The following is a 26,337-nucleotide window of genomic DNA, read 5'->3' on the forward strand; positions in this document are numbered from 1 at the left end:
TAAAAAAGTGTCATGTAATATGTCATTGGAAAACTATAGTAAAAGCTAAAAGAGAGAGAGTTTGGGTGCAGGAGCAAGCTCGGGGCTGGGGTGCAGGAGGGGCTGTGGGACATGGGCTCTGGGAGGGAGGTAGGGGGCTTGGGGCAGGGTGTTTGGGTGTGGAAGGGGCTTTGAGGTGCCGGATCAGGGCGACACTCAGCTCGGATGGCTCCCCGCAAATGGTGACATGTCCGGAGAGGCACAGCCAAGCAGCTCTGCATGCTGCCTCTGCCTGCAGGTGACATCTCCACAGCTTCCATTGGCTGTGGTCCCCTGCCACTGGGATCTGCACTTGGGACAGGATGAAGGCAGTGCACAGAGCTCCGGTGGCTGTTCCTCCATTTAGGAGCATTGACTGCAGCCAGTAGGAGCTACAGGGGCAGCGCCTGCAGGTGGAGGCAGGAGACAGAGGTAAAGATACTTAGTTGAGACAACTTGTAAGTTTTTAATGCTGTCTACTGCCTGTGACATTTAAATATTGCAGGTCACTCATTTTTTACTAAGTACCATTTTCTGTAAACTAAATTAATAATTATAATACTTAGCTGAAATATTACAGATAATCATTTTAGAAAATTAGAACTGAACTGCCATTTTACTAACAGTCTTATTGTTGCATCAGAATGCTAGTGAGGGTTGCATTTAAATAACCCCTGTCACGTACAGAATTCTGGCTCTTGCTAGTATAGAATTTGATTCTATAAGGTGCTGAGAACCCTGGCCCAGTCCAGCAAAGTGCTTAGAAGTATGTGCTTAATTTTGTAGTCAATGAAACTACTCGCTTAAAGTTAAATGTGCTGAAGAGCTTTGCTGGATTGGACATGAGTGTGCAGCATCTTGCATGTCTCAGCATAGGATTTTAAGAACCACAGACAATGATTGCTCAAATTAAAGAACCTTTAAAATGTGTCTTCTGTATTTGCACTGTAGATCAGAACTTACTGAGTCTCTTTATATTGCTATCTCTACCTCTGTCCTTTCCATCATAAAGTCTTGTCATCCCAGCTGCAATAAACAATTCTTACGTAAAACTAAAAATAATCTGTGCACATGGTTGATAAATTGGATCATTCTGTGGCCAAACTCTTTACCATTCCAAACACAGCAATTTAGCGTTCTCAGAACTGTCGCAACTGAAAGTGCATCAAAACCTGAAAATCTGGATAAAAGCAGAAATGCCTGGCTATATGGCCTTAAAACACTTAACTCCCTATGATTTAATCTTGGAAGAGAATACAGTATGTCTATTTAATATTTGATGTGACTGGAATTAAATATAGCATACCATGGAACAACTATTCAAAGTCTCTAATTTTAAACAACTTGTTTGTTGTTTAATATCTTTTACTCCTTGACAAGGGAAAAGCCTCAGTATTTATAAAGTGCTTTCCTGGATTGTTGCTTCTGAAGGATTCTATCTCTCTACTGTAACTTTGTATGAATAATAATAAACATAAATGCTACTTTTCAACACTGGAAAGCCTTTATTCAAAAACAAATGTGGTGGAGTGAAGAAGTACAAATGATAAAAAATAAAGTTTAAACTCTGGCAAAGGAGTAGGAGCAAATGAAACCTGAAGGAGTAGAAGGATGTGAAGAAAATGTCCAGGAATAGTTGTAAAAGCAGAAATCTTCAAGCAACTTTACACAAGACTTAGAACAAAGGAAGGGGGAAAAGAAGTGTATAGGCTAGCAAAATCATGGGTCAAAATTACCAGAGATATAAAGGAAGTGAGGTTCATCAACAACGAAATTGGTGTGGTGTTGACTGGTGATATCGTGTAAAGGACCGATGGAAAAGGTACCCAAGAGAACAATGCAATTTCAAAATGATGAACTTTGGTGTAGTGGAGCCTCTCATACCTGATGAAGTGGCAAACACTGTAAAAGCGATGAAAAATAATGAGGCCTTAGGCCCAGATAGATCCTTATTGTGACATTGAAAAAGCTTGGAATAGAAGGCATCCATTTGCCGACATTTCTGTTCAATTTAATCATGAGATGGGAAAGGATACCAAATGAGTGGAGGAAAAGTATCTTGGTGCTGATATTCAAGGGAAAAAGTGACAATGGAAACTGCAAAAATTATAAAAGTATTAAGCTGATTAATCATACGATGAAACTGTGTGAGAGAATCATCGATAAAAGATTAAGTGAAGTGAATATTAGCACAAATCAGTATGTTTTCATGCCAGGAAGGTTGATAATTTTTGCACTTAGGGAGCTAGTGGAAAAATATATAGAGAAAAGGAAAAATATTCACATGGCATTCTGGATCTCAAAAAGGACTTTGGTTGAGTCCCAAGAGAATTCATCTGGTGGTGTATGAGGGAGAAAATGGTACCAGAACTTTCTGTGTCGCTTGTTCAAGCCTGTATGTAGGTACAACATCAACAGTCAGAACTTATGGTGATGAAACAGATGTACTATCGGTAAAGGTGGGAGTTCATCAGGAATCAGCACTAAGCCATTTCTTGTTTATTCTCATCCTGGATACCCTCAAGAGGAACATACAGAAGTAAGCATGCTATTTGCAGATAATATCATTCTATGCAGTGAGGGAAAAGAGTGAGTCTTAAAAGAGAATCTTGATAAATGGAGAGATGTGGTATATGATATATAATTTCAGTAATGTGCACACTGAAGAATTATCTTTGAAACTAGGTGAACAAACAATACCAAAAATGCAAAGTTTCAATATCTGGGTTCCAAAATCTGGAGAAATAGAGGATAAAATTAGATGTAGGATAATAAATACCTGGCTCTGATGGAGAAAGAGAAGTGGAAAGTACCAGTAAGAATAAAAAGAAAAGTCTATAAAACGGTGTCCATCCAGTTTTAATGGGTGGCTCTGGGTGTTGGGCAACAAAGAAAGAACATGTGCGAGTGATCTCTTCCACGGAAATGTAAATGGTGAGATGGATGAGTGGTGTAAACAAGAAAAGATTGCATGAGGAATGTGTATATTAGAGACATGCTCAAAATAAAACCCATACATGAAAGAGTAAGAGAGTACAGGCTCAGATATTTGTTCGTGTAAAGTGAAGTCCTGACAACTACATGGGTAAGAGAATCCAACAGATCAGGATTGAAGGCCAACCCAAGAAGTAATGGTGAGATGTCCTAAAGGAAGACATGTTAGTATGTGGTATAATAGAGGATATGGCATTGAACATAGCAATTTCGAGGGAGAGGACTCAGAGCAGACCCCATTTGATGAGATTAATGCAAGGAAGAAGACTTTCTATCTGAGAACTGAGTGCACTTAAAATCATTAATAACTCATAAGTCCTCATAGCACCTCTGTAAGGGTAAGTATTATCCCTTTCTTACAGAGGAGGAAACAGGAAGAATGTTTGAGAGACTTGTTGAAAATAACATAGAATGACTTTGGTAAAACTTGGAATAGAAACCAGATCATCTGAATTCCAGTGCTGTAATCACAAGATTATTCTTCCTTTCCACTTACTTTTAATAAAAAAATAATTACACATCTGCTACAGGTTACAGGTAACTGCCATTACTGCAACAAGATCCTTTAGAAAAGGGAAACTAACAAATGCGAGGGCAAATGTATAACAAAAAAAATTAGTATTTTTACAATTTGATCAATATTTTACACAATGAGTAGGGGTAGATAAAAGGCATAGTTAGCTCTGTTGCTCGCCAAAGAAACCAAAACTAGAACATCAGCAGCATGTTACAATGAACAGATAAACTCTAGAGGAGACCCTTTTTTATGATGTTTAGTGAAAACAGCTTTTATCACACACACGAGAGAATTCTTGTCAGGGAGCCCGCATGTAACAGATCAATGGTTAATATTAAGGAGGGTACCCTGATGCCAAGGAGAAATTCTTTCCCTATCCTGAAAGCGGCATTTATAAACACAAGAAGTTGTTAAACCAGTTGAGTATAACTGTTACCATCTTTTGCATTAATTTTCAAGTCCACTAATAGTTCAAGTAACTGAGTTATAAATCATCTGTAAGAAGAAAAAGTAAGGATTTGTCAGACCTCAAGTTTGTGAGTAAAAGGGATTTTTAGCAACATTCTTGCCATGTTGAGGAGCTGCAATGTCTGTCTCATATTCTGGCTCAAAAAAGATCTAGGGTGAAATACTGACCTCGTTGAAGGGCTATGACTCATATGAAGGGTCGGTTGGAAGGTTGTAGAGATTTCTTCTGCTCCTACTATTGTAAACAGTGGTACCTGGCTTCCCTTCAGATGTACTAGTAAGTGGATTTTGAAACAAATGTCTTTTGAATTACATTTCTTTTGAAGGGTAAACACTTTAAATAGTTTCTGAAGCTTTGTACGTTCACCCAACAATGAATATTGGCCACCAAAGTGTTTTGTTTTTTTTAAAAAAAAGGCAAAATTAAAGCACTAAAAACAACTGCAGAAAAAAATTCTCTAACACTTGGACAGTTTAAAGTAGATATCGTATGTGTGGTGGAATAATGTTATAGATACTGTTTTTGGGTGATCTCTGACTAGTCACTGAAAAATATTCAATATTGAATTATTATAGTGATCACTGAGAAAAGAAAAATCATGTATTTTAATTAATAAATAAGCCATTAGAATCTACTTCAAGTTTTTGAACAGTTTTCCTTCCTAAACAATCAATATTTTGTATTTCTTGGATGAATTAAATTTTTGGAGAATTTTAAATACGTATTCGGCAATCTTTCCAAAATATTTTAAGGCAAGTCTAGCTGAATTTTATTTTGTACATAATTTGGAACCTTTCTTCAGTTTGTAAATAACTTCAGAATAAGTTCAAAGTTTTCAGTTCTTGTATGTTCTCATGCAATGCTTTATGGCTATACTAGTGACTATACAGAGGTGACACCAGCAATAAGTAATTTAATCACCAATTAAACCCTTGCCAAAGTAGTATGGAGAAGACTTCTGGCTTCAACTTTATTCTAACTTCATATATTTTTGTAAAGTATAATTTAAATAGTTAACCATCAGTTAACTCAACACTTTATTTCTGGTGTCACTTAGCTGTATTGTTTGAAGCCCTACTTGAACCTCAGGACTGCAGATTATTCCCAAGCAGCAAATCCCCAATGCAACTCTTCATTAATTAGAGAGTTGGACACACCAGTTAAGGTGCTTTATAACTGTGCACTGGAAAGGCCCAGTCCCATGTATTTAATTGCCATTACTTGCTATCATATGCTCACTTTCCCAAGCCTCACTTTGGGACATGAGACTAAGTTTTGTATCTTCTTACCTTGTCTTTATTTGTCACCTGCTCAAAGTTGTGACAAATAGTCTCATCACCAGCCCAGCCCTCTGGATTTGTTGTAGGAAAGAGAATTTCACCTCATGTATCTCCTGAAAACTTAATAAGCCCTATTCAAATATAAGGATGTCACAGAGCTGGTTGAGCTTTCACTTGTTGGACACTCACCAGGCTGCTTTGCTTAGATCCCAGCACTGGATGTATGTTCTTCTGAACTCCCGTGTGTCACAGTATCTTTCCCCAATCTGAAACTTAGAGTCCAAAAGTTGGGGTACTAGCATGAATTCCTCTAAACTTAATTACCTGCTTAGATCTGATAAGCTGCCACCAATCAGGAATTCCAGTGCCTGATACACTCTGGTCCCCCCAAAACCTTCCCAGAGAACCCCCAAGACCCAGACCCCCTGGATCTTAACACAAGGAAAGTAAACTCTTTCCCTCACCCGTGCCTCTCCGAGAATTTCCCTCCCTGGGTTACCCTGGAAGATTACCGTGATTCAAACTCCTTGAATCTTAAAACAGGGAGGAATGTCCCTTCCCCCCCCTTTCTCCCTCACCCAGAGGCAACATAGATTCAAGCTCCGTGAATCTAAAACAGGGATTCCCCCTTCCTCCTTCCTTCCCCTTCCCTGTTAAGTACAGATTCAATTCCCTTGAGCCTTAACAAGGGGAAAAAATCGAACAGGTCTTAAAAGCAAAACTTTTAATAAAAAAAAAGAATAAAGAAAATCACTGTAAATTCAAGATGGAATATTACAGGGTCTGTCAGCTTCTAGAAACTGGAGAAAAAGCCTCCTCCAGCAGAAATACAATTTAAAATACTTCCAGCCAAATACACATTAGACCTCTACCAGCCAGATGCACATTTGCAAATAAAGAAAACCAATTAAAAAGACTAAACTGCCTTTCTACTTGCACTTACCGCTTGAATAGAAAATTAGAGCCTGTAGTATGTCCAGTCACTCTCAGATCCCAGAGAGAACAAAGCCAAACCCAAAAAACACAAACAAAGGCTTCCCTCCACCGAGATTTGAAAGTATCTTGTGTCCTGATTGTTCCCCTGGTCAGGTGTTTGGTTCCCTGTTTGTTAACCCTTTACAGGTAAAAGAGACATTAACCCTTAACTATCTGTTTATGACACCATGAGCTCCAGGTACTGTCTCTTTTTTTGGCCTCTAGGCTCACTCTAGGCATGGACTCTCTATCTAGGATCCCATGGTCCAGCTTTCCTAGTCCCCAAGACCAATGCCAAACTCCCTGAGACTCCCCAATAGCATACACGCACCATCTCCAGAACTCCACCTGTCAGGGTCCTCTGGTTTGTAGTTTAATCCATGCAAAGTAGGCCACTGGTCTGGTATTGAATCCAGCAGTCCTGCTTTTCTAGGATTTCATCCCCATTCAGTACTCAGACAAAACTGAATGTGGTTTTGTCCAGCATTGAATGGAGGTTGCCATTTTGAGAAGCATACTGCTCTGTCCCCAACAGCATGACCTTGCATGCAACGTGATGCCAGTGGGGGCTGCCTGATAACCTTTTCAAAATTGCACTCGGATTTGTCAGGAAATTGCACATGTGAATCCAAGTTCACCCTGGCAGGAGAGGGGTTATGCTGGCAAGAGCAAGCGCATACTGTTTCTGAATGTCCAGTATTCTGGGAATATGTGAGTGGCCACCCTAATGCAAAATAAGAAACACTTGTACACCATTCCCTGCCTGAGTTTTTCTCACCACTCGTGAGTGTTCTTTGGGGTTTGGTCAGTGTCCTTTAGGGTCCAAGGTCTCCTTTCCTGGATCTCAGTCCTTCAACTCACAATCTTCAATTTGTAAAATGTAATGCTCCATCATGACTCTTACTCACAGTAGTAGTTGTATGAAAAATTTCATCAACTGTAGGGTGTCTGTGTGTGTGACTAAAGTCTGATTTTGCTACCTATAAACTGAAGTCACTGGCTCTGCTTGCAGAGCTGGATATTTTTCAAAGCGAGTAAGGTGACTGGTCTCTTAATTAAGGAAACTTCTTTGATACAAGGCAATACAAGACATTTACAGCAGACATATGCTCACTTAGTTTTAATATATTCACATTGATTTTTAAAAACACAATGCTGAAAAATCAAGTAAATCAACAAGATACTGTCCTTTAACATTGTTCTGCTAGATTTATTTGCAGTGTGAAATAAAAATTCAAATCAGATTTCTGTTTTTTATCTCCTGGCACCGTATCAAAGGATATTTTATTAGGATTTGAGACCTGGTCCAAGTGCCCATTGAAGACATCCATTAACTTCTGTGTGTTTTGGATCAGGCCCATTCATTCTGAATTTCATTTAGCATTTACTATTTGAATAATGTTGAGAAAAATCATCACTTAACATTTAGAGGCATGTAGTTATAAAACTTTTTTTTCTCTTTAATCACCAGGTGATGCCTTCCCCTGGACAATCAGTCTGCATCATTTCAGCATGTATACTCTTCTTGAACAACAAATGACCCTTAATTTAGTGGAACCCATGGGCTGTACTTCTACTCTAGCTGTCACTTCACAAAAACTACTTGCCTCAGGGCCAGAATCCAGACACTCATTTGTTGTTTGCCTCCATGTCGACCTTGAGTCACTTGAAATAAAATGCTCGAACCCCCAGGTTGGTATATTTACTTGATTTATTAAAGGAAATTAATAATAACTTGAATTAAGTACAATTGTTCTCCATTTTGTTGAGGAGGTTCTCTTTTATTAAACATCTTATTTTTTATTTTTTTTAAACTGGGCCATCAAGATCAGGGTACTTAGATTAGATTTGCTTTGAAGCTCTCTCAAGTTTTGTAATTTAAACTCTTCTTAAAATGTAATAGCTACAGCATAAATGCATCTTTTGGCTGATGGAATGAAATCAGTTGCAGATGTACTGAAGCACTGCTCAACTGTCATTGTGAAAACAATTGTTGAAATGGTCTAATGTAATTTTTTATCAAATTCTCACACAGTCTCTCATTCAGCATGGAATGTTTTCAAACAAGCTATGATATCTTTTATTAAAGGGGAAAACTGAAAGGGAATTGTTTAAAAGAAAGCAGATTGTCACCATAAATTTATTCTTTAAAAGGTAGATATGTTACATACACTATTGAAAACTGCATTTTAATTGAGTTAGATCCAAGTTACTCTACAGTGGCCTGAAGTCACTCCAAATAGGAGAGAATTTCTGTTCAAATTTTCAGTGCACTGAACTGTGTCTTTAATAAGGTTTTTGTTGTCAGTACATCTTAATTGTAGTTCTGATGAAGCTGGCACCTCTTGTTATTGATGTTTATAATTCAGGCGCCATCTGGGTGCTTGATATTGTACAAGATGCTGCACTCATACAATTTCTTCTTCAAAGAGCTAGCTATCAATGAGACAAGACAGAGAAAAGAGACACAATGGGGTAGCCCAGTGAAAACGATACTTGAATTTTTCAACTATTACTGCTTAATAAAATGAAATAAAAGTATGTCATAAGAATGGCCATACTGGGTCAAACCAATGGTCCATCTAGCCCTGTGTCCTGACTTCTGCCAGGCCCAGATGCTTCAAAGGGAATGAACAGAACAGAGCAATCATCAAGTGATCCATCCCTTGTTGTTCATTCCCAGCCTCTGGCAGTCAGAGGTTTAGGCACATCCAAAGCATAGGGTTGCCTCCCTGACCGTGTTGGCCAGTAGCCATTGATGGATCTATCCTCCATGAACTTATCTAATTCTTTTTTGAACCCAGTTATACTTTTGGCCTTCACAACATTCCTTGGCAATGAATTCCATAAATTGACTGTGCATGGTGTGAAGAAGTACTTCCGTTTGTATGTTTTAAACCTGCTGCATATCAGTTTCATGGGTGACCCCTAGTTCTTGTGTTATGTGAAGGGATAAATCACACTTTCTTATTCACTTTCTCCATGCCATTCATGATTTTATAGACTTCTTTCATATCTCCACTTAGTCATCTGTTTTCTAATCTGAACAGTCCCAGTCTTGTTAACCTCTCCTCATACGGAAGATGGGCAGGTGGTTGGTAATATATTCTTAGTGCTATACTCTTATTATTCAAGCATGGAACTTCTGTCCATGGAGAATCTATGGTACAGCTGGATTCACAGAATCACAGATTATCAGGGTTGGAAGGGACCTCAGGAGATCACCTAGTCCAACCTCCTACTCAAAGCAGGACCAATCCCCAGACAGATTTTCACCCCAGTTCCCTAAATGACTCCCTCAGGGATTGAATTCACAACCCTGGGTTTAGCAGGCCAATGCTCAAACCACTAAGTTATCCCTCCCCGAATTTTACTATATTTGACTCTATGCTTTCTTTCACATATAGTGCTGCTCCTCCACCTGCAAAACTTACTCTGTCATTCCTATATACGCCTCTACCCCACTATAATGTGACCCGATATAACACAGGTTCGCATATAGCGTGGTAGCAGTGGGGCTCCAACAGCACTTTAAAGGGTCTGGGGCTCCGGCTGTGGGGAGCCCCGGGCCCCTTGAATCACTGCTGGAGCCCTGCTGCCGCTACCCCGGGGCTGGGCAGCAGGGCTCAGCGGGCGATTTAAAGGGCCCAGGCTCCCTGCAGTGGCCGGAGCATGGAGCTGTTTAAATCACTGCCGGAGCCCTGCTGCTGCTACCCCGGGGCTGTGGCAGCAGGGCTCACTGGTGATTTAAATCATCTGGGTCTCCCCACGGCTGGAGCCCCAGGCTCTTTAAATCATCACTGCAGCCCTGCCACTGCTACCTTGATATAATGGCATTTCACATATAATGCGGTAGGGATTTTTGGCTCCCCATGACTGCGTTATATCGGGATAGAGGTGTAATTACCATGTCCCACTGATTGCCATAATTCCACCAAGTTTCTGTGTTGCCTGTTGTATCAATATCCTTATTTGATAGCAGGCACTGAAGTTCACCCATCTTAGTATTTAGACTTCTTTCATTGCACTGTTTCTCTACCATAGAGGTCTTGGACATCAGTCTCTTACCTAGCAGCTTAAATTTGGTCTCCAGGGCCTCTCTTCTACCTTTCCCTATGTCCCTGGTGCCTATCTGTACCACAAACATCGGCTCCTATCCAGCACTGCACATGTCTGTTTAAATGTCTGTTTAGATGTCTTGAGAGATCTGCAATCTTTGCACCTGGCTGGCAATTCATCATGCAATTCTCCCATCATGCAATTCTCCCAATCATCCGAACCAGCTATCTGTATTTCTAACAATCAAATCCCCCATTATTATTACCATTCTCTTCCTAATAACTGGGATTCCTTCCCCCAGAGTGGTATCCTCAGTGTGAGAAGATACCATGACATATCTGGAAGGAGGGTCCCAACTATGGGATCGTTTCCCTCCACTCCAGTTTGATGTTCTCCTTCCCTGAAACTTTCATCCTCCTTGACAGCACAGAGGCTTTCAGACTGGAGGTGGGGCCACTTTACTGTGTTCCCAAAAGTATCATCTATGTACCACTTTGTGTTCCTTGGCTTCTCTAGTTCAGCCTCTCTGGTCTCAAGAGCCCATACTCGGCCTTTGAGGGCCATGAGTTGCTTGCGCCTAATGCACACATAAGCCACCTACCCACAGGGCAAGTAATCTTACATGCTGCATTCAGTTCAATAAACTGTGTAGCCCCCCCTCTGCTACTGGACTTCTGCCTGCATTCTTTTTACTTCTGCAGGTTTTTTTGCTTTGCCAAAGATTCTTCTTCAAGTAGGGGCCTCTGTGTATGTTCTATTCATGGAGTGCATGTGCCCCATGCACCTGAGACTGGAGTTTTTCTGTTTACAATGTGTATTGCTTTTCAAATGCACCCTACTCTCCATACTCCCTGTCAAGAGTATAAGGTGCAGTGTGGACTGATCACCTCTCCAGTTCCTTTCTTCCACATGTGGTCTGAGATGGAACTTCTCTAGTGTCTGTAGCTTTACTTGGTGTTCTTTGTTTTATTAGTTGCAAATAGAACTTTCTTAGCTTAGTTTTAGTTTTAGCTAAGCTTCTTACAGAGCTGCGGGGCTGTCCTCCATCTCTGGGTACTGGGTACCTATCACGCCGAAAGCCCCAGGTTTCAAGAACTGGGTCCTTTGTCTCTGGACCCTCATGGCCAGTTACTGCCCTAACATATATTTCTGTTGCCTCAGGAAAGCACATACTCCTTCCAATTGTAGCATCTGCCAGACTTTCAGTAGCCAAACTCATCAATCCTGTGAGTTCAGACTTCAGACATTCCTGATGGATTGCTTGATGAGACAAGAGTCCAACCCCAGCCTGTGCCCTTTCGAACACGATTGCCTCCAGCTCCAGGAACCCTGTAAGCAGAGTTAAGGACTCTAACAGAAAATGGGAATCATGAAGAGGATAAGAATGAACACCCTCACAACAACATACATAAGAATTCCACTTCTAAATCCTCATCTAAGAAAAGAACTTTTTCCCTGACCCACTCAGTCAAGTAAGATTATGCATTCGAGTATGAGTGTGTCAGGAGTTGAGAACTCATCTCTCAGCACTGAAAACTAAAAAGGTTCAGAGGCGTCTATCTACTGAAGTAGCAGCACTGGGACTGTCCTTGGGAAGGGAGTAATTGGATGCCTCCAGCACTTATGGTACCGACTCTCCTGGAGAAGGAATCGCTGGTACTGAGAGCCAGTGCCTGACCAAAGCTAGGACCCTGCGAGGTGGGGAGAGTATATGAGACTTGCAGACAGTTTCTGCCACTTATCTAGTGCCTCCCATCTCACAGGGTTCTCAAGCTCAGGATCCAGCCTGAGCCGGGAAGTCTACACTGCGGGTTTTTAATTGCGGTGCAGACATAACCTGAGACTGATCACGAAGGTATTATCAGTAGTCTCTGCAGCTGTGTCATGAGTTCCCTTACCTGAACAACTGGTTGCTCACAAGGAAGTCATACCAGGAAGTTCAGGGAGCAACTCTATCCTTACTTGGCCTTTTACAATAATTAGGACTCTGAGTAAATGCAGAAAAGTCCACTATAACCTCAGTACAGACTCTAGACTTATTGGAACAACTCTGCACTCAAATACTGCCAGGACATACCTACTGGTTCCAGGCTATGATGATGCTCATCATGTCAATGCTGAGGGAGCCCCCAAATAATAGTGAGATCCTGTCTCACCCTCCTAAGCCACATTTCCTCATGTACATATGAGAGACCTTGTGGGAAACCTTATCTTCAGTGTCTTCAGGTTTGGTTACAGACAGCCTATGTCCCAGATAGAGACAGTCTACATAAGTTGATTTTGCTCCCCCACAGGATACTAACCTCACTCAACTACTGGAAAAACATGGAGACAGTATATGTAGGGATTCTGTTCATCTCTCTTCCACCCACCAAAAGTTGATTACAGATGCCTCTCTGTTAGGTGGGGGGAGCTCATCTAGATGAGCACATATCCCGAGGTACTCTGTGACCAAATGCTATACAGCAAAATGAAAGATTTTCCACATGGTGTCAGCATCATCAGCGATCTCCAGAAGGTTTGGGGAGATCCCAACTATGTTGGACTATTTCCTTTCTCTGAAAATGTTGGGATTGTCATTCTGCTCCTTTCATGTACACTTAGCAGCTATTAGTGCCTTTCAGCCCTGGTGGACAACTATGCAATCATCAGCCATCTGGTCTCCATGAGGTTATTTAAAGGCCTTTTCAGAGCCATTTCTCCAGTACTGAAACCAGCCCCAGTATGGGATGGCAATCTAGTCCTATTTGCATTAACAAATCCCCCGTTTAAACCTTTGTCCTCATTTGCTTTCAGTCATCCATCCATGAAAATTGCCTTTCTTATCACAATTATCTCAACATGGAGAGTGGAAGAACTAGGAGCCCTTATGGCAAATCCTCTATATACATTCTTCCATAAGGATAAAGTTTCCTTAAGATTACATCCCAAGTTTATTCCAAAGGTGAGCTCGAAGTTCCATCTGAACCTGTCATCCTCTTTACCTGTCTTATACCCAAAGCTACGTGTCAGAAGGAAGGACATGAAGCTTTACACTTTGGATGTCTGATGAGCCTGGACTTCCTACCTAGAGAGAACAAAATTCATCAGGAAATCCCCTAAACTATTTGTCTCCTTGGCTGAATGTATGGGAGGAGACTTTCTATGTGAATTTTGGGCTACATCTTGCTTTGCTATAAATTGACTGCAATCCTGCCGCACAAGGTGGAAGGGTACACTTCACTAGGCCCAGGCAGCCTCTGTAGCTTTCCTACAAGATGTCCCTGTTCTCAAGATATGTAGGGCAGCAGTGTTAGCTTTGAGAGACATTATGCCCTGGTGCAGGCTTCAAGAGCAGGGGACCCCTTTGGCAAAGTAGTTCTTCAGTCGGTGGGTACAGCCAAGCAGGGCCGGCTTTATGACCCGCGGGGCCCGATTAGAATACTCGGTGGCAGGCCTTCTGCTCTGGGTTTTCCATGTCACTGAAGGACCCCTCGCCGCTGAAATGCCGCCGAAGACCCCTGGAGTGGGGCCCTGCCACCGGGGAATCGGGTGAATCAGCTTCAAGCCAGCCCTGCTGCCAAGTTCCTTGTACCCTCCTTCTTAGTGAATACTGCTTGTGAGTCATCTTGAGTGGAATACATGTAGTGACCATCACTTGAGAAAGAAAGAATGATTACTTACCTTGTACAATAATTGGAGTGCTTTGGGATGTGTGGTCCCTATGGGTATGTCTACACTGCAGCTGGGGTGAACCTCCCAGTCAGGGGAGACATTAGTGGGGCTTGTGCTAGTCCACTAAAAATAGCTTTGCGGATGTTGCTGTATCATCAGAGGCTCAGGCTAGCTGCCCAAGCTCAAGCCCATCCTACCCTCTAGGTCCAATCTTGGGTAGTTAGCTTGAGCCTCTATCAGTGATGCAAAGTCCACACTGCATTTTTAGCATGCTAGGTTGAATCCCACTAGCATGAGTCTGTTTACCCAAGCTGGGAGGCTTGCTCTGAACTGAAGTGTAGACATACCTTATGTGTATTCCACCACCACCTCTCCTTCCCTTGAGCTTTGGATCCTTATCCTTAGAATACTCCTGATAGAAGAGGAACTGGAGAGTGGTTGTCTGCACTGCCCTTAAATCCTCAGCTTGGAGCACGAGGAGTAGGGGCCACTCCTAACAAAAAAATATTTTGGTCCCAGGCGCCACAGTTGCCACAGTTCCAACCTTGAGTGGAATAAACACAGACACCACTGATTGTGGAGAACTCCAGTTACTGTATAAGGTAGGTAACCATTCTTTATAAGTCTCCATCTCATAAACATTTACTCTCATATATATAAAGATTTGCCAGATCGGGGCCTAAATCTGGAAATGATAACGTTGTAGTTGCGGGGGTAATCTTTACATTTTCCCTTGTGCACATGCATTACAATGTGTTCTTTAATTAAATGCTCTTCCCCCCTCCGCCTCATTCAGTGCACATATTGGATGATGGTCTGTATGTAAGGCAAATGTTCTGAATTTATTTATTTATTTTATCCTCAATGTGTGGTCCCCTGCCCCATTCACTGCACATTCTCCAAGCCCACATTATAGACTCTGCCTCATTCGCTGCACGCCCTCCACGTTATGCAATGGATGAAACTAGGGTTCAAAGTGTAGGTTGGATGATGTGTGATGAAATGGGCAGGGGATTACACACTGAACAATGAGGATAAAAATTAAACATTGAACAGCTGCCACAATTCACCAAGATCCATCCAGGCTGCACAATCATTATGATCATGTTATAAAAGCATATTCAAACAGAGACATAATAATGAAATGCAGACAACTTTAATTTTGGTATTTCAAGACTTTTGAGAGCTTCACTTTGCAACCTTAACAATATTTTTGCATGGAATAATAATGCACAATTTTACATCCTTTATAGCCTGCCTTATATCGTATTCATCTTCATAATACTGACTTAAACAGAATTACACTCACTCACATAATGGTGATTGTGGCTCAGGCTTTCATGCAGCACTGACCTTCAGACTGTAAACCTTATAAGTCATAAATGATTCACAAAAGCCAGTGTAGTGTTAATTTCTTAATTTTCTTGCCATACATGCACCTAATATCCTAAAACAATGTTTTTTAAAGCAAATAATCTGGTCACTTCTAATTCCTTTTTCCTAAACTTTCAAAGGCTCTAATCGAGGAGTGGGCAAACTTTTTGGCCTGAGGGCCACATCTGGGTATAAAAATTCTATGGCAGGCCGTAAATGCCGACAGAATTGGTGGTTGGGGTGTGGGAGGGTGTGTCTGGCTGGGGTTCTGGGCTCCGAGGTGGGGCTGGGGATGAGGGGTTTGAGGTTTGGGGTGCCGGAGGTGCTCTGGACTGGGAACAAGGGGTTCTGGGGTGGGGCCAGAAATGAGGAGTTCAGGGTGTGGGAGGGGGTTTCCGGGCTGGGGCTGAGGTGCGGGGGTGGTGAGGGCTTTGGCTCGGGGTGCGGGCTCTGGGGTAGGGCTGGGGATGGGGGGCTTGGGGTCCAGGAGTGTGCTCTGGGCTGGTACCGAGCGGTTCAGAGGGAGGAGGGGGATCAGGACTGGGGCGCAGGGGGGTTGAGGGCTCCAGCTGGACGTGCAGGCTCTGGGGTGGGACTGGGGATGAGGTGTTTGGGGTGCAGGAGAGTGCTGGGGCGGGGGGGCTGGGGGCGGGGCTCAAGGGTGCAGGTTCTGGGCAGTGCTTACCTCAAGCAGCTCCTGAAAGCAGCAGCATGTCCCTCCTCCAGCTCTTACGTGGAGGCGCATCCAGGTGTCTCTGCACGTTGGCCCATCCACAGGCGCTGCCCTCGCAACTTCCAGAAGCAGGAGCATGCCCCCTATGGCTCCTACATGGCAGCGCAGCTCCGGCATGCTGCTTTTTAATCTGAAAGATGTATTTCCTTCTGGCTTGGTCCCTAATTTTAGCAATTTTGTTCATTGTGACCCAGTCTCTGACTGCTGACATAGATGTCACCTGCTGAGATAGTTTTACGTACTTCCATCAACTAGTTCCATTTAAAATAATATCCCCTTAATATGGGAAAGAACTCTTAGCCTTAGTGAAAGTTGAAACTCTCTTTCCAACTTCTCAGCTCTGAGACACTCTGGTAACAAAATTCTTCACTGGATTATTTGTGATTGTGGACATGCACATGGCAGTGACACCATCCTTTCATGCTCTGTGCTTCCGCCTTTCTTATGAATAATGGGGTACTGAAATTGTCAGGAATCCTGCTTTTGTAGGGCACCATTTCCTTAAACTATCCACTAGTCTCCTGACCACCCTTTTTGAGTTTCCAGGAATGTACTGTTTGGGTCTATCCAAGTAGCCCACTAAACTCCCAGAAATGATTAAAGTATCACTCATGTTATCAGATCATTCATTTTTTAAATTGGAAAGTTTTGTTGTTTCTTTGCTAATGTAGAGTCATCCCCAGTTAATAATATACAACTTAATCAGTCGGAAGTGTGTTATTCTCAATTATGTGGAAACTAGTATGGAAATCTGAATGTAGTAGTTTTTAAATAACACTGTTTAATTATTGTGGTTAGTTACAGTAATTAAACTAATAATTAAATAACTATCACAGAATATCAAAGTATCAGGGACATAAGAGACTCTCTTAAACTTAATGAAAATACATTTCTGCTGTAGACAGAACAAATATCATTGTTTATTACTCTTAATGTGGGAAGACATAAATGCAATTCATCCACTCTTAACAAAACACTGTATGTCAAAAAGTTATATGACGTGCTCATTGTAAGTCTTGAATCTTCAAAAGAAAAACCCAAATGAATTAAGAAGCTTTTTATAAAACTCCAGCATTTCACCTCTTAAGAAGTGACTGTAGCATAATCTTTGAGACTTCATCACACATTCACACGCACAAAATCAAGTACTGTTTTATGTCAAATATAGATTGACAACAATGTTTTCCTGCATCTGTTCTGCCCACATAAGAAGCCAGCTTCATAGCCTGGATGTGTCCTGAGGCTGAAACTTCTCATAAATATAAGAATTTTTTATAATGGCAGCTGGGTATGGTATCCAGCTGTGGATCTGCTTATGTATTGTTTGCAGTATTCTCTGGACTTGTTTTATATAGTATATGGCAATACATTGTCATACAAATGTCATGATTAATGCTTATTTACGAAAGCTTGTGTAAATATCTAGGAACTGAGTCAAACAACGTGCAAGTTAAACAGTATGTTTTCTGAATATTGGAATGACATATCCCAGGAGGCTATTGAGTTGGATAGTGGATGTTCTTTCTGCGTATATAGAATAGTTTCATATGTAGCATGGAATCATTTTAATATTGTTAAAAAGGAGTCTCTCTTACATTGTTTATAACATAACAACATTCATATTCCTTTCTTCATGTGAGTTTGCCTTTTCATAAGAATCAACTAAAACAGCAGTCAGTATCTCTATGTGTGAGATAATCCAGAAGTTAGATAGTTTTTTTTATTGCTAAAACTTTTACTAATGAAAATTTTCCAAGACCAGATTTATGACATATTTTTATGAACTACGTATTGTAGTTTGATTTTCTACTATATGTTTAGACAAGCAATGCTTTCTGAGCAAAATCACTACGTTGTAATTGTTGTTAATTCATTTTATAGCAGCATAATCTCTTATTAGGATGTTATACACTGTAAAAGTATTGAGCTCTGATATGTAGTTTAAATCTCACTGGAGGATTTTGGTGGCTATGATGGATTTTCGTACACCTAATTATGAAGAACTCCATCTTTTTCTTCTTTAGATACAGCTTCTGTATGAACTGACTGACATCATGAGCAAAGTCTGGAATAAGATTCAGAAGAGAGGTATGCTGTATCAATCTTCTGTCTACACGGAGTCCGTGACAGGGCCTGCTCCTCCTAGCTCTCCAATTAAAAGTAGTGTTGGGACAGCTCCAGCGGATACCAGCACATATAGCCCATCTGCTGACTTTGGAACCACTACAGAGGTAAGTGTTTCTGAAAAAAAAAATATCCTATGAAGAGCAATCTGCAAAATGTGGCAAGTGACCAATTAAGAATCACAAAGATAAAATAAGTAACAGTGTTCCTATATACTGTAGTTTTGACTATAATCCGCTAAACATGCAATACTGTAAATTTGAGGAAACCGGAGGAGGAAGGAAGGAAATAGTTACAATATTGCTGCCATATTAATTATATAACTAGCTCACTGCTATTAGAAAGGTATGAATGCTGATTCTTTTAAACTATAAGTAGGGCTCTACCAAATTCACGGTCCATTTCGGTTAATTTCACGGTTGTAGGATTTTAAAAATAGTAAATGTCATGATTTCAGATATTTGAATTTGAAATTTCACGGTGTTGTAATTGTAGGGGTCCTGATACAAAAGGGAGTTGTGGGGGAGTCACAAGTTTATTGTGGGGGAGAGAGGGTTGCGGTACTGCTACTTGTACTTCTGCCCAGCTGCTGGTGGTGGCGCTGCCTTCAGAGCTGGGTAGTTGGAGAGTAGCGGCTGCTGGCAAGGAGCCCAGCTTGAAGGCAGAGGAGCAGCGCAGAAGAAAGGCTGGCATGGTATGGTATTGCCATCTTTACTTCTGTGTTGCTGCCTGCAGAGCTGGGCCCTCAGTCAGCAGCCGCTCTTCTCTAGCCACCCAGCTCTGAAGGCAGCACAGAAGTAAGGGTGGCAATACCACAACTCCCCTAAAATAAACTTGATGCCCCCCTCCCCCCTGCAACTCCCTTAAGAGTCAGGACCTCGAATTTGAGAAACACTGGTCTCCCCCATGAAATCTGTATAGTATAGGATAAATGCACACAAAAGACTAGATTTCATGGCGGGGTGGGGGGGAGGGAGACCAGATTTCACAGTCCGTGACGCATTTTTCATGGCCGTGAATTTGGTAGGGCCCTAACTATAAGTGTAAGAAAATTATTTTTAGGTGTTTTTAAAAACAGAATATGAAGGAGTTTTTCAGGTGCAAAATTATAAAGGTGATGGTGGCTGGCCTATATATTTTTGCTGGGGCTGGGGCCAGGTGAGTTTTTGTCTTTAGTTTACTACCTGGTCTAAGTCTCTACAGCTTTCACAAGTTGTATTGATAGCCGTATTTGGGCATGGAGAAGAATTTTCTTCCCTACTGTACTGGCTGAATCAAGGCAATTTTTTCACCTTCCTGGATGCATCTGCTGAGCCTATTTTATGAATGGTGGTGCCTTTCAGGCAGTTGTCGCTGAGCATAATAATGCTCGTGGCAACTGGACACTATGCACTATGAAAAGTCATGGGACATGTGACTTTGCATCAATGTGTTTGTTAAGGTCAGCTGGTTAAATTAATTAGCTGACCTGACACAAACCGAGCTCATGGGTATATTGATGGGTCAAGGAACTAGTGGTAAACATATTGGGTGGGATAAGGATAGTACTGTGCCGTGCTGAATATATGGAATGCCAGGTTCTTTCCACAGACATGAAAGTATCTATCCTCCTTTCCAATGTGGATTGCATCATCATGCAGGTCGATGATTTTAATGCTTGTATTTCAGTAAAGTTGCAGGTTGTGTTCAGTAAAAGTTTTGCTTTTGCATACCTCTGAAATTCTAATTCTGAGAGATCATGAGGCTGTTGCAGTGGTAAACTAAATCTAATCTGTGAATTATCAGCGAAGCAAAAGTACACCTCTACTCCGATATAACGCTATCCAAAAAATCTTACCATGTTATAGGTGAAACCGCGTGATATCGAACTTGCTCTGATCCACTGGAGTGCACAGACACAACCCCCCGCCCTCCCCCTCCCCCAGAGCACTACTTTTATCTGAATTTGTGTTATATCGGGTCGTGTTATATTGGGGTAGAGGTGTATATCTATAGTATGTTAAAATAAATTTAAATGTATGTGTCAGAATGGCAATGTATTACATTCAATCCTGTGACCTTAATCCTAGTTTATTGATAGTGATTCATAATAGAATACTTAATGTATACAGTACTTTCAAAAAAGATCTCAAAGCACTTTACAAAGAAAAATATAATTGTGCTAGAGACTGTAGAAACACATTGTTAAAGGTAGGCCTTGCTGTAAGGAGTTTACCATCTACTGTAGCTAAAGTCCAAGTATCTTAATCCAACTTACCTCCCATCTTCACTGTGCGGGATCGATGTCCGCGGCTCCCCTGCTGACTTCGCTACCACCGCTCACTCCGGAGTAGTTCCTGAGTCGATGGGGAGCATGTTCGGGGATCGATATATCGCGTCTAGATGAGACGCGATATATCGATCCCCGGTAAATCGATCGCTACCCGCCGATACATACCCTAAGTTACCAGCAGGAACAAACTGAACTAGCATAAGGCCTGTTATGTCATCCAACTAGGTCTTGATGATGCAAACAAGGTCAAATGTATCAAGCATGGTATTAACAAGCCCTTGCCCATTAATAGGAAATAGTCACAGCTATTTAACACCCAGATTTTACTTGGCTTAAAATTGTTATGATCTGGTGGGCAGTCTTCCCGATTCTACTTATTTTTCTTTTAATTTCCTCACATAATTTCTGAGATTTTACAATGAAGATAGCCACTATTTTGACATGACAGAGTGAAACCATGTGGGCTGCTGTGCAGGAAGCAGCTTACCGCCCCCCCTCCAACCCCCCAACTATTCCTGGACCTACGTACTTTCCTCTTGACATCTTTGACATTGCAGGTGCACCGGGAGAGTTGTAAAGGAAATGGAGGCCATAGCGTTATTTCATAGGGGGAAAAGGTCAGTGTTGGCCAAATAGAGTATGACACAATAAAAAGAAAATAAACCTTATTCTCATGTTTCTAATAGGCTATTGCTGACAGAGTAAATATAAAATTATAAATTAATTCTCTTGTGCAATTGTCATTGGTTGTTTCAGAAATTATAGTCTATTGGCGGAGCATTTCCAAAAGTTAGAGTGCCAGTAAGGATTGATGTCATAATAACAGAGTTGCCGTCCCACCCTTTGAGGAAGGGATTGTCAACCCTTTAAAATCAAGTGTGGGAAGCAAGCATACAACAAATCTCTCCCAAAACAACTCAAGGCCATTTTCCGCCTGGGAGGCAATTAATCTCTCAGAGATCCCTTTTTCAGCAAGGTGGCTTAATTAAAACAAACATACAAATAAAATTCCCCTATGGGTACAGTGGCCACCGAGTCCTTGTCCTCCCTTGAACTGAGAAGGATGGGATTAAGGAGAAAAGAGAAAATCTCCTGACTCCAGTTCCCTTCCCTCCACTTGGGATGAAGCTGGAAGCATCAAGGATTACCCCCATCCTCCTGAAAACTTTATGCCCTGTTTAGACGGGGTTTATTTGCACCAGTGGAATTAAACCACTGCAAATCACCATTGTAGAAGCAATAGTGCAGTGAATTGACAATGGGGGTTTGTAGCTGTGTAGTTATACTACTACACTGCCCCCCCCCCATAACCAACAACAACAAAGCCTGTATATACAAGATCTGAGCTTCTTATGTCTGCCACTCTGTGAGGCACAGTTGTCAGCTCCACCTTTCACCTGCCCAAGGGGCGACAACCGTCAGCCCCTAAAACCAAGGCAGTTCTGACTGGCTAGGCTTTTCCTCTAAGCCCTGCATAAGGGTGCAATCCCTTCATGGTTTAGCCAAAGATGGGTTTTTGTATAGTAATCTTAAGAACTCTGGAAAGATCTGTCTCTGTAGAACTGAATTGCAGTTGCATGCCTACTGGAACCAAAACTAGCATTTTAAAGCCTTGCATTCATTGTTACACACATGTTGTAGTTAGTCCTTGCTAATCACTTTTTGGATGTCTGTTGAAATCTAAATTACTTTTTGCAAGTCCATAGCTGTCCCCTCTTTCACAGCCCCATGTGTGACAGTACTCCCCAATGCTTCCTCTTCAGGTTGTCTCAGACGAGTGGGAAGTGTGTGTGTGTGTGTGTTTGTATATGTATTTTATAGATAGATAGATAGATATAGATATATATTTCGGGGTGGGAGGGAGACAGAGACATATTATTTGCATCTCATAGAAGCAGTGAGAGAGCCTTTGGGAGATTGTTGAGGAAGTAAAGAACAGCCTCTTTCCACTTCTGGTCTAGGGTTGCCAACTTTCTAATTGCACAAAACCAAACACCCTTTCCCTGCCCCGCCCCTTCTCTGAAACCCTGCCCCCGCTCACTCCAGCCCCCCCTTCATCTGTCGCTCACTCTCCCCCACCCTCACTCACTTTCACTAGGCCGGGGCAGAGCATTGGGAGGGGATTTGGGGAACGGGGTCTGGCAGAGTGTTCTGACCTGGGGCTGGGAGTTTGGGTGCAGGTGGGGTGGGAGGTCTGGGAAGGAGTTAGGGTATGGGAGTAGGTTCCGACCTGGAGCAGAGGCTTCCCTAGGGGCCGCAGGGACATGCTGTTTGCTTCCGAGAGTTGCACGGAGCCAGAGAAGGCAGGGAGCCCACCTTAGCCGCGCTGTGTCGCCGACTGGATTTTTAATGGCCCGGTCAATGGAGGTGACCAGCGCTGCCAGGATCCCTTTTCAACCAGGTTTTCTGGTTGAAAACTGGATGCCTGGCAACCCTATTCTGCTCCTTGCTCCCTAGATTTGAGTCAAGCTGATTCCCCTTATTTTCCACACTGCCTCGATTTTAGCAGGGGGTGCGTTAAGAGCACAGGACAGAGAGCCTCCCTCCTGTCAATGCTGGTGCCCGGTGGCCAGGAGAATTAATTGCAGGAAACATTCTGCTTGATCCCTGAGCACTACTATATGCATGACACTTGGCAGGGCTGCAAGTTGTAAAAAACCTAATTTTGAAAAACATTTGGCCATTTCATTTTACCAAACATTTGGGAAAATAGTACTTAATATAAAATTTCTAGATATACACATTTTGGTTTTTAAGGGCGGGATTTTCAAAAGCGCTCAGCATGGGCCTAGCTTTGCTCCCAGTGAAGTCAATGGGAGGTGATGTCAGCAGGAGCAAAAATAGGTTCATACTGGGTGCTTTTGAAAAATCCCATAATATATACTTAACTTTATTATTTTCTGTTCAATTCTGATAAAATTTATAGATCAAAATGTTTAGAATTTTGTGACACTAGAATTTTTTTAAAGAATTGAGAAGATAATATATGAAAGTGGGTCATGTGAACCACCTTTGTCAAATTTAGCTCCCCAAAGCTAAGTATATGCAGTTTTTATACTTAGTGTTGCAAACAAACAACAGCAATAATATAGGTAGACTCATTACACCACAGTATTGGATGTGGGTTTTTTAATTTCAAATATTTTAGCTACATGATTGGAGATTGGCATTGAAATTCACTATGGTATAACATTTCATTTACATATTTATATTATTACAATCTTTTGGGACCATTTTGAAATTACAGTGTCTGTTTTGTTTATATGTTTCTACAATTTACATTTAAAACGTTGACGATTGTCAAACAAAAATACCCCATGCCATCGGTCTGAATTTTTGAACTTTATACATTTTACAGTTAAAGCATTTCTCTATTCTGGTGGGGCCAAATGATTATTTTTAAAGGCTTTTTCAAGTGCAGTAGGCTTACTATAAATGAATTTAAAAAAAGTAAACTCTACAAATTGTTTATATTAAATAGCAAAAGAAGTATTTGTTTATAAGATCCACAAATTATTTATACTTTAAGCTGTGAGTAATTCATTTCATGCTGACAAGTTGATAGGGAACACTGCACTCCTGTGCGGGTAAAGCTATCTAGCTTCCTGAATTTCAATCTGGGTGGTGGCAGAGGAAAAGCGTGAGTGAGAGGCTTAAGTACTGGGTCTTAGAAACAGTTAATCATTTTTACCACCCTGCATTAGAACAGCAAGAGCAAAGGTAGTGCATACTACAACAGGCCACTTGTTTCTGTTTACTTAAGTACAAACAGTGGTAGAAGTGTTTAGTCCTTGGGGAAGCTCTGTGATTGAACAAGAACGCAGAAGTTATTTTGATAAGGCATAGCAGTGGTGTGGCCAAAACTGTGATCATCCCTGAGCTCTAAGGCAGGCCAAGGATGAAGGCCTCATATGTTTGGTTCTTCCTGATGAACAAAGATAAATTCTGCTAAGAAAATAAACTCAGTATTTTGGTCAATTTGCAACAATTGGTGAAAGAATTAAATTGTATATTTTAGAACTTGGCATGAGGAGGTGTGGGAAAATAGTTCAGCATTGCTGATTCTGGCTTGATCTTTCTGTAGATCTGGAAGCAGAGCAGAAAATTAATGCATAAACATCTTTAACAATACCATGCTGGGTGCTGGAAATCCAAAATGAAAATTGAAACTGCATGAGGAATGAGAGCATGATCTCTCACTGCAGTTTCTAATGTTCCTAATTCAAAGCAACAAATTTCTAAGGATTTAAACATATTATACTTAAATGAAATAAAATTAGATTTCTTCATGCAATTGCCTCTGCAGACCCTCACTCTTTCAATTCTTGAGCTGTACACCAAGCTTTAGTGCAGTGGATCTCAACCTTTCCAGACTTCTGGACCCCTTTAAGGACTCTGATTTGTCTCATGTACCCCCAAGTTACACCTCACTTTAAAAACTACTTGCTCACAAAATCACACATAAAAATACAAAAGTGTTACAGCTCACTATTACTGAAAAATTGTTTACTTTCTCATTTTTGCCATATAAATATAAAATAAATAATTTGAAATGATACATATTGTTGTTATATTTCACCGTATAGTATATAGAGCAGTATAAACAAGTCATTGTCTGTACGAAATTTTAGTTTGTACTGACTTTACTAGTGCTTTTTATGTAGCCTATTGTAAAATTAGTCAAGTATCTAGATGAGTTCATGTACTCCCTGGAAGACCTCTGCGTACCCCCAGAGGTACCGCGTATCCATGGTTGAGAACCACTGCTTTAATGGATGCAGAGCCATTAAGAGTTAGATTGTATCTGACCCTGCAGTAGAAACTGCATCCCTCTAAGTCTCATTTTGCAATGGCCAGCCACGACAGCAGTTCTTACACTCTTGGGAGCACATGTATTTCTCCTGACTAGAGTCACTGAGGAGGAGAATGAACAAGTCCAACTGTCCAAGTTGTGCGAGAGTTCAAGTAGGCAGACAGCTAAATGCTCTTGTTTGCAGCCATAATTAATTGTGTCCCCAATAAAATAAGGCACAAAAATATGTCACTTTAAAAAATTGCCCCCAAATGTCAGAAGATGCATTAAAACAAACTGCCAGCTTTGTGTGTCTCCTATTGATACCCATCATAGATATATTGCAATGATGATATACGCAAATATGTGGAAAAGGTATTTATTACCAATGTGTCATGCAGAGAACAGTTTATACCACTACTCTGTGCTATGCACTGGCTGCTAGTAACCTTCTATGCAGAGTTCAAAGTATTGTTGTTAATCTATGAGAGTCCTAAATGGTTTGATTACTTGAAAGATCAGTTCCCTGTACAATGTTGTCAAAGTTTCTGTGAGCACTGATGTTCCATCTGGAGACTCCTCAGTTCAGACAAGAATGAGCTGCTGTCACGACATTCTTTCTCAAGATTTTCAACTTTGGAACTTGCATCCCTTTTTGGTTCACCAAAGCCAATATTTGTTAACCTTGCAGGCATACTGCAAAACCCTCTGTTTTTCACAGCCATTTGGAGAAGAAGAGGGTTGATGGGCTGACAAGGCTGGGGTGGAGTGGTTTAGCTGAGGGTTTAGAATGGTGTCTGTTTAATTAGTCCTGCTTAGCCCTTTGGTATTAGATATTATTTTTAATTTTTGTGAAGCATAAAAATGGTAAAATTGATGCTAAAAAGAAATATAAAATGCTTGAGATTTTTAGCGTAAGATAAAGTTAAGAGTTAATTTATCAATATGTCAGCCTTATTTTCTTCCTTCACTTCCAGTTATTCTTCACTGTACTTTTTCTTTCTATATTTTTCCCATAAATGTGTTTTCCCACAGACTATTTTTTTACACTGTTTTTTCCCTAAGTTCATCCCACC

The 26,337-nt window shown here is 41.2% G+C and overlaps 1 protein-coding gene across 7 annotated transcripts in view; it reads left to right on the forward strand.

Annotated features, from left to right (window-relative positions):
• The window catches only part of VPS13B (vacuolar protein sorting 13 homolog B), a 928,813-nt gene that overhangs the window by 537,571 nt on the left and 364,905 nt on the right, over positions 1 to 26,337 (forward strand). For all 7 annotated transcript variants that reach the window (XM_030553556.1, XM_030553553.1, XM_030553555.1 and 4 more), the window contains 2 exons: positions 7,725 to 7,945; positions 18,098 to 18,304. In XM_030553556.1, coding sequence (XP_030409416.1) covers positions 7,725 to 7,945; positions 18,098 to 18,304 — 428 coding nt within the window. The remainder of the gene's footprint in view (positions 1 to 7,724; positions 7,946 to 18,097; positions 18,305 to 26,337) is intronic.

The sequence above is a fragment of the Gopherus evgoodei genome, chromosome 2, assembly GCF_007399415.2.
Source record: "Gopherus evgoodei ecotype Sinaloan lineage chromosome 2, rGopEvg1_v1.p, whole genome shotgun sequence".
Lineage (NCBI taxonomy): Eukaryota > Metazoa > Chordata > Testudines > Testudinidae > Gopherus > Gopherus evgoodei.